The sequence below is a fragment of the Dipodomys ordii genome, unplaced genomic scaffold (assembly GCF_000151885.1).
Source record: "Dipodomys ordii isolate 6190 unplaced genomic scaffold, Dord_2.0 Scaffold62, whole genome shotgun sequence".
Classification (NCBI taxonomy): Eukaryota; Metazoa; Chordata; class Mammalia; order Rodentia; family Heteromyidae; genus Dipodomys; species Dipodomys ordii.
The window spans coordinates 2,817,484-2,832,641 of record NW_012267278.1 but is presented as its reverse complement, the minus strand read 5'-3'; the positions used below and the strand labels follow the sequence as shown (position 1 = coordinate 2,832,641).

The 15,158-nt window shown below is 37.1% G+C and overlaps 1 protein-coding gene across 1 annotated transcript in view; it reads left to right on the top strand.

Annotated features, from left to right (window-relative positions):
• The window catches only part of Sobp (sine oculis binding protein homolog (Drosophila)), a 176,262-nt gene that overhangs the window by 18,028 nt on the left and 143,076 nt on the right, over positions 1-15,158 (top strand). Inside the window, exons 2-3 of the mRNA XM_013022373.1 lie at positions 67-205; positions 2,061-2,246. Of these exons, the coding sequence (XP_012877827.1) occupies positions 67-205; positions 2,061-2,246 (325 nt within the window). The remainder of the gene's footprint in view (positions 1-66; positions 206-2,060; positions 2,247-15,158) is intronic.

Sequence of the window (15,158 nt, the reverse complement as noted above, 5' to 3'; positions counted from 1 at the left end):
GGAATTCTCTCTTTTAAAATAATTATTGATTATAGAAGTAAGTTGTCGTTTATGCTTCTCTTTCAGAATTTTGCAGAAAATACCATGAATGAACTCCTTGGCTGGTATGGCTATGATAAGGTTGAATTAAAAGATGGTGAAGATATAGAATTCAGGAGCTATCCTACAGATGGGGAGAGCCGGCAGCACATTTCTGTTCTCAAAGGTAATGACATTCAATGTCCCTTTGTTAGTGCAAAGTAGGATTAACTATCTCAGCCTTCCAGAATTGATTTGCTTTTGGACTCATTTTGTTGACTATGCCTGTGGGTTTTTTTGTTTGTTTGTTTTGTTAGTTGTGGGGTCTGAACTCTGGGCCTGGGCACTGTCCCTCAGCTCTTCAGCTCAAGGCTAGTGCTCTAGTACTTGAGCCACTGCTCCACTTCTGTATTTTTCTGCTTATGTGGTGCTAAGGAATTGAACCCAGGGCCTCAGGTATGCAAGGCAAACACTCTACCACTGAGCCACCTTCCCAGCCTCTGTGGTTGGTTTAAATGTATATTCTACACATTATAAGAGAACAACACAAACAAAAATATACATAAGTTCATCTTCCAGCAGTGAAAAAACTAAATGGAGGCTTAGAAACTTAAATGTGGTGATCTGCCCACAAGTTCATAAAAAGAGACAAATACTGCTGACCCCCAGTTTCCTTTATCTTTTTTGCATATGATCAACTGCTGGGAGCTGGGATTTTCTGTTAGGTGCCAATGGTAGGTGTGCATTTTCAGAAAGAGTCACTGTTGTTTGGGTGACCCTTCTCCCTTGATTTAGGGTAGGAATTCCAAAGCCCTATTTACATTTAGTACTTTCCCTACCACCAAACCCTTCAGTAGGGTAAGAGGAGAAAGACAGTAGTAGATTAGACCTTGTACTTTCTATAAGAGTATTTATGAAAGCCCAGCTAAAGAGTGGTACATAAAGAGGAATGACAGAGTAGAATTTATACTGATTCTACAGTAGGCAGCATTCTCTGATATCTAATGCAAAAGCTTGTATGACTACTGAATTAATGAACCTAAATTTGAAATGAACATTTGTTTGGAAGTGAAAAGAGAAGGAACATGTGAAAAAGCAGTTCATTTGAGGAATTTTAATAAAATGTGGGTAAAACTAATTGTGCATCATCATTGGCAATTTGTTCAGTATTTATATTACATCCAAATTTATTGGCACAATACCTGCTCAAGCATTTTGTTTCCAGACTTTAAGATAGCGCTTTCCCCCTTATATATGCAGCAAAATGTAAATGAGCTGTCCTGCAGGCATGTGGAACTGGATGTACATGACAGATTTTATGTAAAGTTTGCTATGACATTGAACACATCATGCTAGGAAAATAGTATAATCAATCTCACTGTAACTAAAAATGCAAGTCACGAGTGTATATTCTATAAACTAATAACATAGGTAATTATCTTTGGCTCTGGGGAACATGGAAAGAATGACTGCTATGTTTTTTGTGGTTGAGGCTTTTTTGGGGGCGATCATTTGCTTACAAGGATACTATGCACAAAGGTTTCTTTATTTTCATTTTCGTTAATTTTTAGTGGGCTTTATCAATACCCAGTGAATAGCAGTTTTCTTCTAGGTCATCATCTTTGATTATATTATAGTCTGAGTTTGTAATACAGTGGGAGTTACAATGCTGGGGTACATTCTTCAGACTTTTCTCCTGGAAGCTAGGAAGTGATTTTTACTGTATATTACTTATACATGGAAAAGGTTAATTGCCTTTTAATTTTTTTAATGGAAATATAGTGTTAAAATTCCTCACCATGATTCAGCTTGGATATTAGCTATCATAGTGGAGCAAATTATAAAGGAATTCATTGGAAAGTGTTGATAACAAGACCAGAAAATTCCATAACTGACTATGGAGTTCTGGTAAGCTGTTTAAAGGTTTACAAGGATTTTTTTTCCCGTAGACGATCATTTCACTCAAGGAAATGAGGAAAAATCTTCAGTCTGATAAGTAAGCTATTTTGTCATATGTCATATAATTATGTTTTCTCTTACAGAAAATTCTTTGCCAAAACCAAAATTACCTGAGGACAGTGTTATTTCACCATACAATATAAGCACAAGCTATTCAGGGCTTGCCACTGGAAATGGACTCAGTGACTCACCCGCAGGGTCAAAGGATCATGGCAATGTGCCTATTATTGTACCTTTAATTCCGCCACCTTTCATAAAGCCACCAGCAGGTAAGCACCACTGGGGTTCCCATTGATGATGATTCCTAGACATCTATTTTAACTATCTTATTAGTAACTATTACAACTTAGATAATAATTTTGATAAAGACTGTTTTAAGAACTCTGTAGATAAGAGATATCATGATATATATTATTTAAAATATTACTGTTATTGTTGGGAAAATTCTCTCTCTGTTAATACTTAGGCTTTCAAATAACTGTAAACCTTTTCTATTACCAGCTTGCAAAAATTATTTTCCTTCTCTGAAGTCATTATTCTTCTTTCTGAAAACAAGGAAAAATTTCTGTTCTTTTTTAAAAAACAAGTATATATGATGTCTGGTTAGCAAGAGAAGAAGGTAACTGTGGTTGAGCTGGGTGGTACATATGGAGGGCATGGTCTCCTGGGGTTTCTGAGAAAAGGAGTAATTTTGTACAAGGACATGTGGCATGCATGTTCCTCAACATGTTTTTCTTTAAATCCATTCAAGAAACAATTTACATTATGCATCATCTCCACAGAGTTCTTTCTAATTCCTGGAAAGCTGTCCTTGAGAACTTAAAAAAGATGGAGATCTGAATTCCAATTGCATGAAAATGTAATCAGTTCTTTTATATTTCCAGAAAATTAGATGGCACTGCGTTAGATCTAGATGGCAATAGGTTCTGAGCATATGATATTGTAAGCTAGGCTATGGTACATTTCACACAGAGGGAAAAGTTAACATTGTTGTCTCTGCATGCTGTAAAATGTTGGAATTGTGAAAGGATGCTTAATTGTGATTACAATAATAATACTTATTTTAGCATACTAAAGCAAATGCTTACTTTATAAGGAAAGATAGGTATTTGATTATGTTTCTATCAACAGTGAAGACATTTACAGAAAAAGTTCCTGGTTTGTATTTTATATATATGTGTGTGTGTGTGTGTGTGTGTGTATGGATGTTATAATATAGATATGCTTACATCGTATTCTAAGTCTGATACTTTCCTTCATACTTGTAACCACATTTTCTTCTTGTCCTTCTACATTTAAAAAATAAAAATTTCCTTTCACACTAAAGGTTTTACATGTATTAAAGTCACTTATAATTGTATTTTTCTACTAAATACTAAAGTAATTGGTGTATCATATAAAGTTTGTCTTATTAGTGCCTCTTTTATTTATTTTGTGATACAGAGAGGCCCAAATTTATCTCTAAAAGAGCAAAGATATCTTTTGCATAGGTCAACTTGGGCAAAAATGTAGCTGAGTTTGTAAACATAGAATTTATGTTTAACTGTGTGTTCTGTGGCTTAGGTGAAGAGTGATGACGAGCAGGAATTTAAGGTAGTATGACCAAGTAGCAGACCAGAAGGACTGGGTGTCAATCCAGGTTTTGTCACATACCAGTTCTGAACATCAATGCTCCTCATTTGTTTTCTGAAATGTAAAATGGGAGTCACAGACCTGCTTTACAGGGCTGTTGGAAGTGAGATGAGGAAATGTATGTAAAGCCCCTCACATAATACCTGCCATGTAGCAAGCACCATACTTCTTTTTCCTCTTTTCAGTCCTAATTCTGCCCTAGAGTTATCAGGTATATAATTTGTGCATAAAAAGGTGTGCATCCAAATGCAAATTCATCTCTAAGATTTATTTGAGCAAAGCAAACAGCTTTAGAAATTAGCATAGCTGAAGCTAACATGAGTTTGGCATGCCAAAAAAACCTGCCCTGGTGTTTCCTGCTGAGCCAGCCACATAGAATTCAAGCACACAGCTCCTATTTAACTCTAATTCCACATCAGATCAGGAAATAAATAGGCAAAAGGATAGAGGCCAAAAATGGAGCTTTGGAAGTCTTAACCGTAGGAACCCAGAGGAATTAGAAGCCAGAGTAACCGAATACCAGTGGTTTTATGCTGTCTTCTGTGGAACTCCAAGGCACTCATCTGTGGAAAACAAAATGTAGGAAAGGACGTCTTTAATTTTCTGTATCTGCTCAAAACTTTGACTCTTTCTACCATGAGGCTTCATATGACAAGACAAAGACAGAAAAGTTTTCTGCTTTCTAGACACTCTTAACAGAGAGATAAATTCTGATTTAGTCATGCATCTAGGACAGAGGGCAGATAGTACTTGGGGCTTTGCAGGCCATACGAGCGCTAATGAAGCTACAGAACTCTGTTGCTGTAGTATGATGGCAACCATACATAGCGCATAAACCAATGGGTGTGACCATCTTACAATCAAACCTTACTCACACAAAAGGCAGCTGCAGGGTTTTACCCACAGCTTTCTGATACTTGTGCTAGGATAAGTTATCTGAGTCTTATGGTAAAAGGAAGGTGACTAGAGCTTCAAAGTCAGGCATTTGACTTAGTAAGGTGTCCTGTGATGCCCCAAGAAGAAGCTAAGGAAAAAATAAGGGCAAAGTAAGAGTGCTTTGGGGTATTTGGTGTGCTTTGGTACAGCAATATTGGTTGAATGATTGACTGAAGTTAAATTCTTATTCTACACATTAGTTAAATGATTTACTGAGGAAATGTTACTATTTTGTTTGCTTTATTGTTCATTGAGAAAATACAAGTGTTTTGTCTGGAGTGATGCCAAATTGTCTGACCTTGACCACAGCTTCCTTGACAGTAAAGTGAGGATTCCGTTGCTCTTACTCTTTGTGGATAAGTCATTCTCAAAAGTTTTCATTAATTAATCATTTTAACTGTTCCTTTGCTAAAACTTCAACAGTTGTTCTCAAGGCCACCGAATTGTACATTTCTTGTCAATTTTCCTGTCTTATATGGCGTAATGTGCGTTCTTTAAGGGAACTAATAAAGGGCACAGTGGCCAGAAGCTAATGTTCTGCTAGTCAGCTCCTAGATAATTTACAACTATATCTTTGTTAATGTCTTCCTCTCAGGAAAGGAAAGATGAGGATTACATGTATGCTTTGCATTCTTATGTTAAGGCCCAAATTATTCCTGTTGTACTGCAAGCTATGTGAACATGCTAGTAATAATTCCTTATGTTTGTGTGACATTCTTTATAGTTTTTGAAACTCATTGCATTCTTTAATTCAGTCTTGGGAAATTATCATTAATGAACTGAAATTCAAGAACTAAAGTTCTTAAGGTCATGCAGCTTCTAAGTACTTGAGTTAGGACTACTACTAAAGTCTTCTGGCTCCAAATCCAATATTCTTTTGATATAAAGTTGCCTTTTTAGCATACTCCTACAAAACTTTCCTAGACTATCAGAATAATAATGCTTATTAACATACTACTTCCAGGTTCCCTGGTGACAAGGAGGCATAGTTTCTTCCTGAAAAAGCTTTTTTTGTTGTTTTGTTTGTTTTTTGTTTTGGTGCCAATCCTGGGGCTTGAACTCTGAGTCTAGGCACTGTCCCTGAGCCTCTTTGTGCTCTAGTCTTTGTGCTCTAGTATTTGAGCCGCAGCATCACCCTCAGCTTTTTCTGAGCAGTTTATTGGAGATAAGAGTCTCATGGACTTTCCTGCTAGGGCTGGCCTCGAACCGTGATCCTCAGACCTCAGCCTCCCAAGTAGTAGGATTATAAGCATGAACCTCTGGCACCCAGCCTAAAAAATATTTTTGAAAGTCCACATCATTACGAGATTTGATGAGTCCTTTGCTAACTTTATGAACCTGTTAGTCTGATGGTGGTAAAATCCTAGCTTGGTTTTTAAGTCCTTATCGTCATTTGACAACTGCTTTTTATTGTAGAGTACAAACACTCCATCTGGTCAGGCACTGGTGCTACATGTGCTCATAGCAGGCTCACCACTGGATCCCACTCATGGCTTGGCTGCTGGTGGGCCCAGTGGAATACTTGTGACTGGGAACATAGTGATAACACATTTGCTTCTTTTGCACAGCTGCATACAGAAGTGTGGGTGTAGCTTACTTCTGGGCCTAGGGAACTGCTTTTTTGGTCTTACTACCCATTTTTACTGGAGAAGGGAAGTTCCCTGTGTTTTGATGCTTACCACAGAACTGACCCAGCTTTGGCCTTGTATGTTTGTGTTCATCTTCCTAGACTAAGCTGCCCTTCCCTCCCCTCTGCCCCCCTAGATGGCCTCTTGAGCCTTGATGTACCATCTGTGACATCATAGGTGTTACTATGGTAATAGACTTGTTATGAACACAGGATAATAGCCCTGACTTTGCTTTGCTTTCCCCCCACATTTGGTGAAGGGAATTACCCTGATCTTTAAATAATAACCACAGACTTTTCTGCAGACTGTAGGCAGTGATTAGAATAAGCAGCAGAGAAGCCATTTAAAAACTGTTACAAGAATATTAGAAAATAATAAAAGCATTGTCCAACTCTGGTGCAAATATACCTTTACTCTTTTAGTTCAAAATATGAAAATTTCTAATTTTCAAAACCACATAATGTACAGAGTCTGAAGTAGAAAAAAATATTAGGAAGAAATTTGAGTGTACAAGTTAATAATATTGTCACCTTTCTGTAATTCCTTTCATACTAGAGTTTGTGTGTGGGTGTGGGTGTGGCTGTGCGCGTACACAAGCTTGTCCTGGGCATTGAACTTAGGGCTACTCTACCACTTTAAGTCACAGCACCATTTCTGGCTTTTTGGTAGTTACTTGGAGATAAGAGTCTTAAGGGCTTTGAACCACCACCCTCAGATCTCAGCCTCCTGAATAGTTAGGATTATAGACATGAGCCACCAGAAACTGGCTATATTAGAGATTTTTAATATAAGTTTGGCCCTTTAGCACTTTGGAGAGCATTGTGTCTAGACAGGGTATCAGATAACATATAGTATGATCATGCAATATACTAAGTCTCCACTAAAACACTTGTGCCTGCCTGCTCTCTTGAGGTTTGATGATGGAAGCAAAGCATTTGAAGTAGATTTCTGAATAAAGGCATTTTTACCAAGACCTTGTAATGATATTTAGCACCTTATAAGTGTCATATTAGCACTTGGCTCCACTCGCAGGACGTTAGTCTTCTGCAGTGGTTGGGAAGGTTTGGGATTCCCCACCTTGCTGACCTCTAGCCAAAGGAATCAGGATAGGAGCTTATGGCCCAGTTACAGACAACAGTAGGAAAATTTTCTCCCAATCTCAGGCTTGTTCTGTAACATTTTACTCCCAACAATTAAAAAAAATCCAGTGAAACTATTGGTGCAATTATTTTTATTCACAAAGGAAGGCTGAAGCAAAAATTTGTAGTTAAAGCTTCACTACTGCAGGAAACCTTGTATATTTAAGAAACCATGTTGTAGATAGAAGTCTTCTGACAGGTTTCCCCAGAGTCTTACAACTTGCCTGTTCTGAGTCCAGAATCCCTGTAAATTCCTGAATACTTTAAAATGAAATGAAATGTGTAAAAAAAGGAAGAAATGTACTTCTCTTGATGCATTTATATGGCAGTTTTGAATAAAATGCCTTTTACCACAAATGAAATTCTTATTCCTCACCATGTTCCCAAGGGTAGGGTAAGATATGGGGCTATCCACATGGTGCACATGGATTTGTGTGGAGGAGGAGGATGAGAGCAATCTCCTTAGACCAGCTTGATTTCCTGTGTGCAGAAATATTTTGCCTTTCTTTGAAAACAATGACCATTTCCTGTCCTCCAGAATGGTTTGCACTCAGCTTTCCCAATTTGTGTTCAGGCATAGTCATGGAAATATGATCTATTTTTTCAGGCAAATCTTGAAATTCCTTAGGGGTTATAAGAACTGGGCTCCAAGGAACAATTAGCTTAACTGAGAATATGGAAACATCCACATGATATGCTAAGCCTTATGTATATAGAGGACTAACCCGCAGTTAATAAGCATGTTACATTTTGGCTCTTATAATTCTTACATGGAGTTGTTACTTGCAAGGAACTGGGAATCTGAATGTGGTTTGCATTATGGTCATTATTTATTTTATCTGTTATTCAATATTCTTGGGGCTTGCATATGAATGATGTATTCCAAACAGCCATTGAGAAAACAAGACTTAATCAAAATTGCTTTGGCACTTATTTATTTGTCCAACTCAGAATATGATTATTAAATAAAATTACCTAGAGTTAATAGGATTTGGATGACTTCTATTTATGCACCAGATACATTTCTCAAAAAAAAAAAAAAAGAGAAAAGAGGCTCAGTGAACTCTTAGTTTTCCAAATCACTTAGGATAGCAATAGGAGGAATTATGATGAATGGCAGGAAAAGGAGTAGATAATAACGTGAAACAATCTCATCTTACTTAATACTTGAATAATTATTATGGGCCAGGCATTGTGCTGATAGGCTATATCGTTTAATTTTCACAACAACTCTTTGAGGATGCTGTTATTAACCCTATTTTACTATGGGGGAAACTGAAAAAGAGAAAGTAAGCAGTTGGCTGAGGGCATATAAATGATAAGTAGCAGAACTGATATTGGATCCATTGTGTTTGACACATTCACAACCAATAGATTATCCAAAACACATCAGTCTTTCAGTCCCTTAGTTATTTACTGAATGTTTTTATGCTGTAGTAATAATATGATTATATATCATCTCTGACTACAAGAACTTTAAATGTAGTTGCCATAAAATCAGGATCATTCAAGTATGACTTTGGACTGTGTAACTTTATCTGCATTTGGAGTGTGAAAGATAGGAGTACAAAGGCTATTGAAGAAGAGTAGCAGGAAGTCCCTAGACAGATAATCAAGAACTGTACAATTGAGGCACTGTACAGGCCTAACTACTCAAGAAGGTAAGATCTGAGGACCATAGTTGGAAACTAGCTTAGGCAGAATAATCTCTGAGACTCTATCTCTAATTAACTAGCAAAAATACTAAACTGGAGTCATGGCTCAAGTGGTAGAGCATTAGCTATGAACAAGCAAAGCAAGGAACAGTGCAAGATCCTGAGTTCAAATCCCTGAATGGGGGAGGGGGAATCTTTTGACTTTCATTGTGACAAAAAAAAGGACACTAAATGGAATCTAAAAATTTTGGCTGCTATGATATAGGATGTCCTACTTCATCTTTCCTTATATAATCAAAGGTTCTGTAAGATAAATTTGAGCATGTTTGATTTTTCTTAATTCTAAAAGGAAGGCATAATTTGAATAATGTGATGGAAAGACTGATAAAGCATTAACCAAGAATTACTAACCTAGGCTGCTAATGACACTATTCTGCTTGTTGCCTGTATAATCTTGGATTAGAATCTTCCATCCTGTCTACATAGTGATGTAGTTCATTTTGGAAATCTATAGTTTGTATTAATGAAATCCTGATTTTGTGACTTGTAAGTTACCTGATTTTATTATTTGGAAGGGTATATTATAGTATGCTTTAATATAAACTTGTTAATTGATTGAATAATTTAAAGTAAACTTATCTATGTGTGCAGTTACAGCTGTAAAAATCCTGGTAGAAGATTTCTGTCACTTAGAATAACTTCCTTTTTTCTTTGTTGGTCATGGGTCTTGAACTTGGGGTTGGGGCACTGTCCATGAGCATTTTTGCTACTTTGAACCACAGCACCACTTCTAATTTCCTAGTGGTTAATTGGAGATAAGAGTCTCATAGACTTTCCTGCCTGGGCTGGCTTTGAACTGTAATCCTCAGATCTCAGCCTCCTGAGTAGCTAAGATCACAGGTGTGAGCCATCAGCACCCAGATAATGATTGTTAATTTTTTCTCTGAACAAGTGAGTGACTTGAAATGATGGATCTAACTTTTTAAAAAGATAAAATGAAAAATTTATATTTCTATATAACATGTGAATAAATAAAAAATACTATTTGAGACTTAATCATTTTTATTTACCCATAACTAATGATGACTGGAAGTAATTCTTAGAATTTCTGCCAGAGAAAAATCATGTTACATTTAATCCAGCCTACCAAACCAGGTACTAAAAGAAATAGAAAGCGTAAGTAGTTGGTCCTACATCAACTAAAAACATAGCAATAATTAAATATTTTCTATAATGAATATTCTAGACCTAGATAGGGTATAAGTGGTAAATTCTGTGAGACAGGAAAACAATTAAATAAAACTTAGAAAAACTATTGTAGAAAATAGAAAAAGAAGAAACCTTTCTGCTCATTTTATGATCCAGTCAAAATATTGATTACAATACATGCCAAGGGCATTGTAAGTAAAGAAAATGATAATTTAATTGGGTTACATTAAATTGAAAATTGTTCATCATGAGTGCTGATGTAAAAACTCCTAAGTAAAACTATATTAAACCCAGGCTAGTTAAAAGGGTAATAAAGCATAACTAATTTGGATTTTTTTCTAGGAATGCAAGGTTGGTTTAGTTTATATTTCAAATATCTGTCATTATAATTTGTCATATTAACAGAATGATGTTAAAAAACCCTATAAATCTTAATAGATGCAGAAACATAATTTGACAGCATTTACTGTAATAGATGATTAAAAACTGTTGGTAAAATAGGAATAAACTAGAACATCCTTAATTTGACAAGAGATATCTACCAAAAACCTCCAGCAAATATACTTCATGAGGAAAAATGGAAAGCTTTCCCCTTGAAAACAAGTATGAGATAAAGGTAACCACTTCTTCCACTTGTATTCAGTTTTGTACTGGATTTCACAGTAAATGCAGTAAGGCAATATAAAGCTAGAAGAAAGATTTTAAAGGTAAGGACCTCATTATTTGTATAACTCCCATAACCTGAATCTATAAGTAAACTATTACAATTGATGAGCATATTTATTTAGGTCTTTAAACACAAGCCATACCCTCAGATCAATTATACTTTTATATACAAGCTACAAACAATTAAAAATACAAAATACTATTTAAAATAGTGTCAAATACCCAGGAAAAAAATCTAACAGAATATTTTGCAGACTAGAGACTGAATATTTAAGAGGCAGATTCTTTCTAAATTGATCTAAATGTTTAATTCTGAAAAAAATCACTCAACAATACACAGATATTCTATGGCAAGAGTCCAGAAGCAAATATAAACAGTTTATTGATATTACAAAGATATTAAACAACTAAAATTTATTTTCTTGTAGTTCTGGGGATTAGAAGTCCAAGACTAAAATCTTAGCAGAACTTGTGTGCGGTGAGGGCTTTCAGTTTGGGTTGGAGATGATTGCCTTCTTGCTCTGTCTTCCTGTGTGTGTGTGTGTGTGTGTGTGTGTGTGAGAGAGAGAGAGAGAGAGAGAAACAGACAGACAGACAGACAGAGACATAGAGAGAGATGGAGAGACACACAGAGAGAGAGGGACACAGAGAGATTCTTTCCTTTTTGGCCTTGGGCCTCATGCTTGCTAGATAAGCACTCTACCACTTACCACTTGAGCCAAGACCTAACCCTTTTGGCCTTAACTATTTTTCTGGATAGAGTTTGTCATTGTTGCTTGGGGCTAGCCTTGACCTTGATCCTTTATCCACATCACCAGTGTAGCTGAGATTATAGGTATGTGCCACCATTCATGACTCTTATCTGTTGTCTGTTCTTGTAAGGGCCTCTAGTCCCAGTGTGAGAGCCCTACTCTCAGGACCTCATCAAATCATTATCTCTTAAAAATCCCCTTTCCAAATATCACTACATTAGGGGCCAGGGCCACAACATTAGAAATTTAGGCGACACAAACATTTAGTATATGACAGCAAACATGACACCGTAAGTAGTAATGATGACAGGGAAACATTTTCAATAAATGTGCTTATAGAAAAGAATATATATTGGTTCTGTACTTGACATTGTTCACAAAAGTCAATTCTAAATGTATGTGAGCGTCTAGATGAGAACCCAGGAGAATTGATTCATGATTGTGGGTAGGCCACTCTTTCTTAAACTGTGAATGAAAGCTCTCATCATAAAGAAAAAGGTTGATTAAGTAGACTCTATTAAAATGAAGCATTTCCATTAAAAGCTGTCTTTCAACCCAGGTATGGTGGTCCATGCTAAAGCAAGAGAACTATGAGTTCAAGTTCAGCCTGGTTTATTTATTGAGACTTTATCTCAAATATTTCTTTGTCTGAAAGAATAGAAAGAACAATCACTGTGTGGGAGATGATGCTTGTAACACATATTATAGCAAAGGTCTCATTAAAAAAATATAAAATCAGCTGTGCATGGTGGCTCACGTCTGTAATCCTACCTACTAAGAAGGATGAGATCTGAGGATCGCAGTTCAAAGCTAGCTGGGGAAGGAAAGTATGTGAGACTCTCTCTCCAGTTAACCATCAGAAAACCGGAAGTGACGTTGTAGCTCAAGAGGTAGAACACTAGCCTTGAGCTGAAGAGCTGAGGGACAGTACCCAGGTCCAGAGTTCAGGCCCCACAACCCACAAATATGAATAGGTATATATATATAATCTATTATAACTTAAAAAAACCAAAACCACCAATAGGAAAATGAGCAAGAAAATCTAAACACTTCACACACAAAAAAAATCTAAAGGGTCAATAAACAAGTTAAAAAGGTACAATTTCACTAATAATTAGGGCTATCAAATTTAAAATCAGAATGAGACAACAATTCACACATTAGAATTACTGAAATGGAAAGGTCTGACACTCCAAGGGCTGAGAAGGACATAAAGCAAATAAGATTCTTATGCATTGCTGATAAAGTGCAAATCAATCTAATTACTCCTCAAAGTTAACTGACAGTATCTATTAATGCTGGGCATTCATATACACTATCATAGGTTGATATTTACTCAAAGCAAAATGAGCATTTGCACAAGAATATTTGTAGTAGCATATGTTTGTAATAGTGAAAAACTAGAAACAACTCAAACATTCACCAGCAATAGTTAATGTAACTTCCTATAGCCCCTCATGTGGCCTGAGGTGGGTGACTGTGAGCCTTGAAGGGGTATGTGAAGTTGTGTGTGTGTCATCTATGCATAAGTTAAGTAGAAAGCTAGTCCCTTTTTCTCAAAAAGATTTTTTATCTCAAAACATGTTAAGAATGCCTGAATTAGAGACCCATGGTTTATAATTTAAGCTACTAAGCCCCAGAATGTAATTTTGTCATTCTTATCCTTCTGAACTTGAGTAGAATCCCAGAATCTCATCATTTCTCATTAGTGTGGAATTACCATCTAGCTAAATACAATGAATCATGATGAAGCATTAAGTTATAGCAACAAGGCTTGTATTTCCCATGGTACTCTACTTGAGAGAGACCTTGATAGGGTACGAAGTAGAGAGAAACTGAGGGTGTGTGACAAAAGTAGAATGCAGATACTTCTACACCTGGGGTTCTTATTGGGTTAACTTTGCTCCCCCAGGAAACATTTGGAAGAGTTTGTTTGTTTTTGTGCCACAAGTAGAAGAGGGAGTGTTACTGGTATCTAGTGGACAGAGTCCAGGGATTCTGGTATATAGCCTATGATGCCCAGGACAGCCCACCACAAATTGTCTAGCCCAGAATACCAGCAGTGCTATGCTTGAGAAATTGTGCTCTACAGTGATAACAGCACTGTGCACGAGATACCTTTGTGTACCCCTTCAAATCCTTGGCTCCATCTCCTACTCTAGGTTCTACCATAGTACTTTCACTGGTTTGGACATGTGCAGTCTGAAAACACCTTGCCACAGTTGTGTGGCTATGTCTTTAGTTTCTCTGCTTTTCTTACTTAGTAACATGGGCATCCCATGTGGACCTCTCAGCAATCATCCACATTTGTTAAAACTGGGTCGATAGAGGATGAGAGCTAATGATCAATTCATCCTTCTTTTGTTCCTGGGAAGACAGTTAAGACCTATATTCTATTGACTCCAAAGAATTGTCGGTGTGGTAGAATATTGGTCTCCCTTAGCAGTGGCCAACTCAGTAGCACATGCTTTTGCTGGTTCTTCCTCTTCTCCAGGTTCACTCCCTTTGCCCTTCACTCTTACATGCTTATGTCTTTGTCTCAGATTCTGTTTTCTGGGACACTCAGGATAAAAATACCATATGTATGGAAACTCACGGAAAAACACCAGTAGTTAGTGGAAGAGAATTTTTTTAAAATAAGTTTTTTATTGTGAAAATACTGTACAGAGGGGTTACAGTTACATGAGCAAGGTAATGAGTACATTTCTTTCTTTCTTTTTTTTGGGGGGGGGTCTGGTCGTGGGGCCTGAACTCTGGGCCTGGGCACTGTCCCTCAGCTCTTCAACTCAAGGTTAGCACTCTACCACTTGAGCCACAGCGCCACTTTCAGCTTTTTTCTTTTTGCTTATGTGGTGCTGAGGAATCCAACCCAGGGCCTCATGCATGCAAGGCAAGCGCTCTACCTCTGAGCCACCTTCCCAGCCCCAATGAGTTACATTACTTATCAAGCATTGTTGCCTCCTCCTTCTTTGTTTTTCCTCTACCATCCCTTCCCTCCCAAACACCCCCCGCCCCCGCCTAAATTGTAAAGTTTGTTGTTTCAAGATAGCGTTTTGTACATCTCATTGTTGCAGTGGGTCAACCTGTATCCCTATTGAAACACTTTGTTTTTTCCCTTCCCTTCCCCAAATTATACCAACATCAAATACAGTGAAAACGGGTTATGCTGTTGGGGAGGGACATACAAAGCAAAAAAAAAAAATCACATGGTACCTTATAAATATGCTAGAAACAATAGCAAGCAAGAAAAAATCACGCATGACCTTATCTCGGGGTTTATTTTGCTTAACATCATCTTCTCTGGCCTTTTCTACTTGTCCCAGACATGTACTAGTTACTGAAAATAAGGAAAACCATGGGACCTATGTTTCTTTGGGCCTGGCTTACCTCACTTAATATAATTTTTTCCAGGTCTTTCCATTTCCTAACAAATGGGGCGATGTCATTCTTTCTGATGGGGGCATAGAATTCCATTGTGTGTGTGTGTGTGTGTGTGTGTGTGTGTGTATGTGTGTATCACATTCTCTTGATCCATTCATCTACTGAGGGACATCTGGGTTGGTT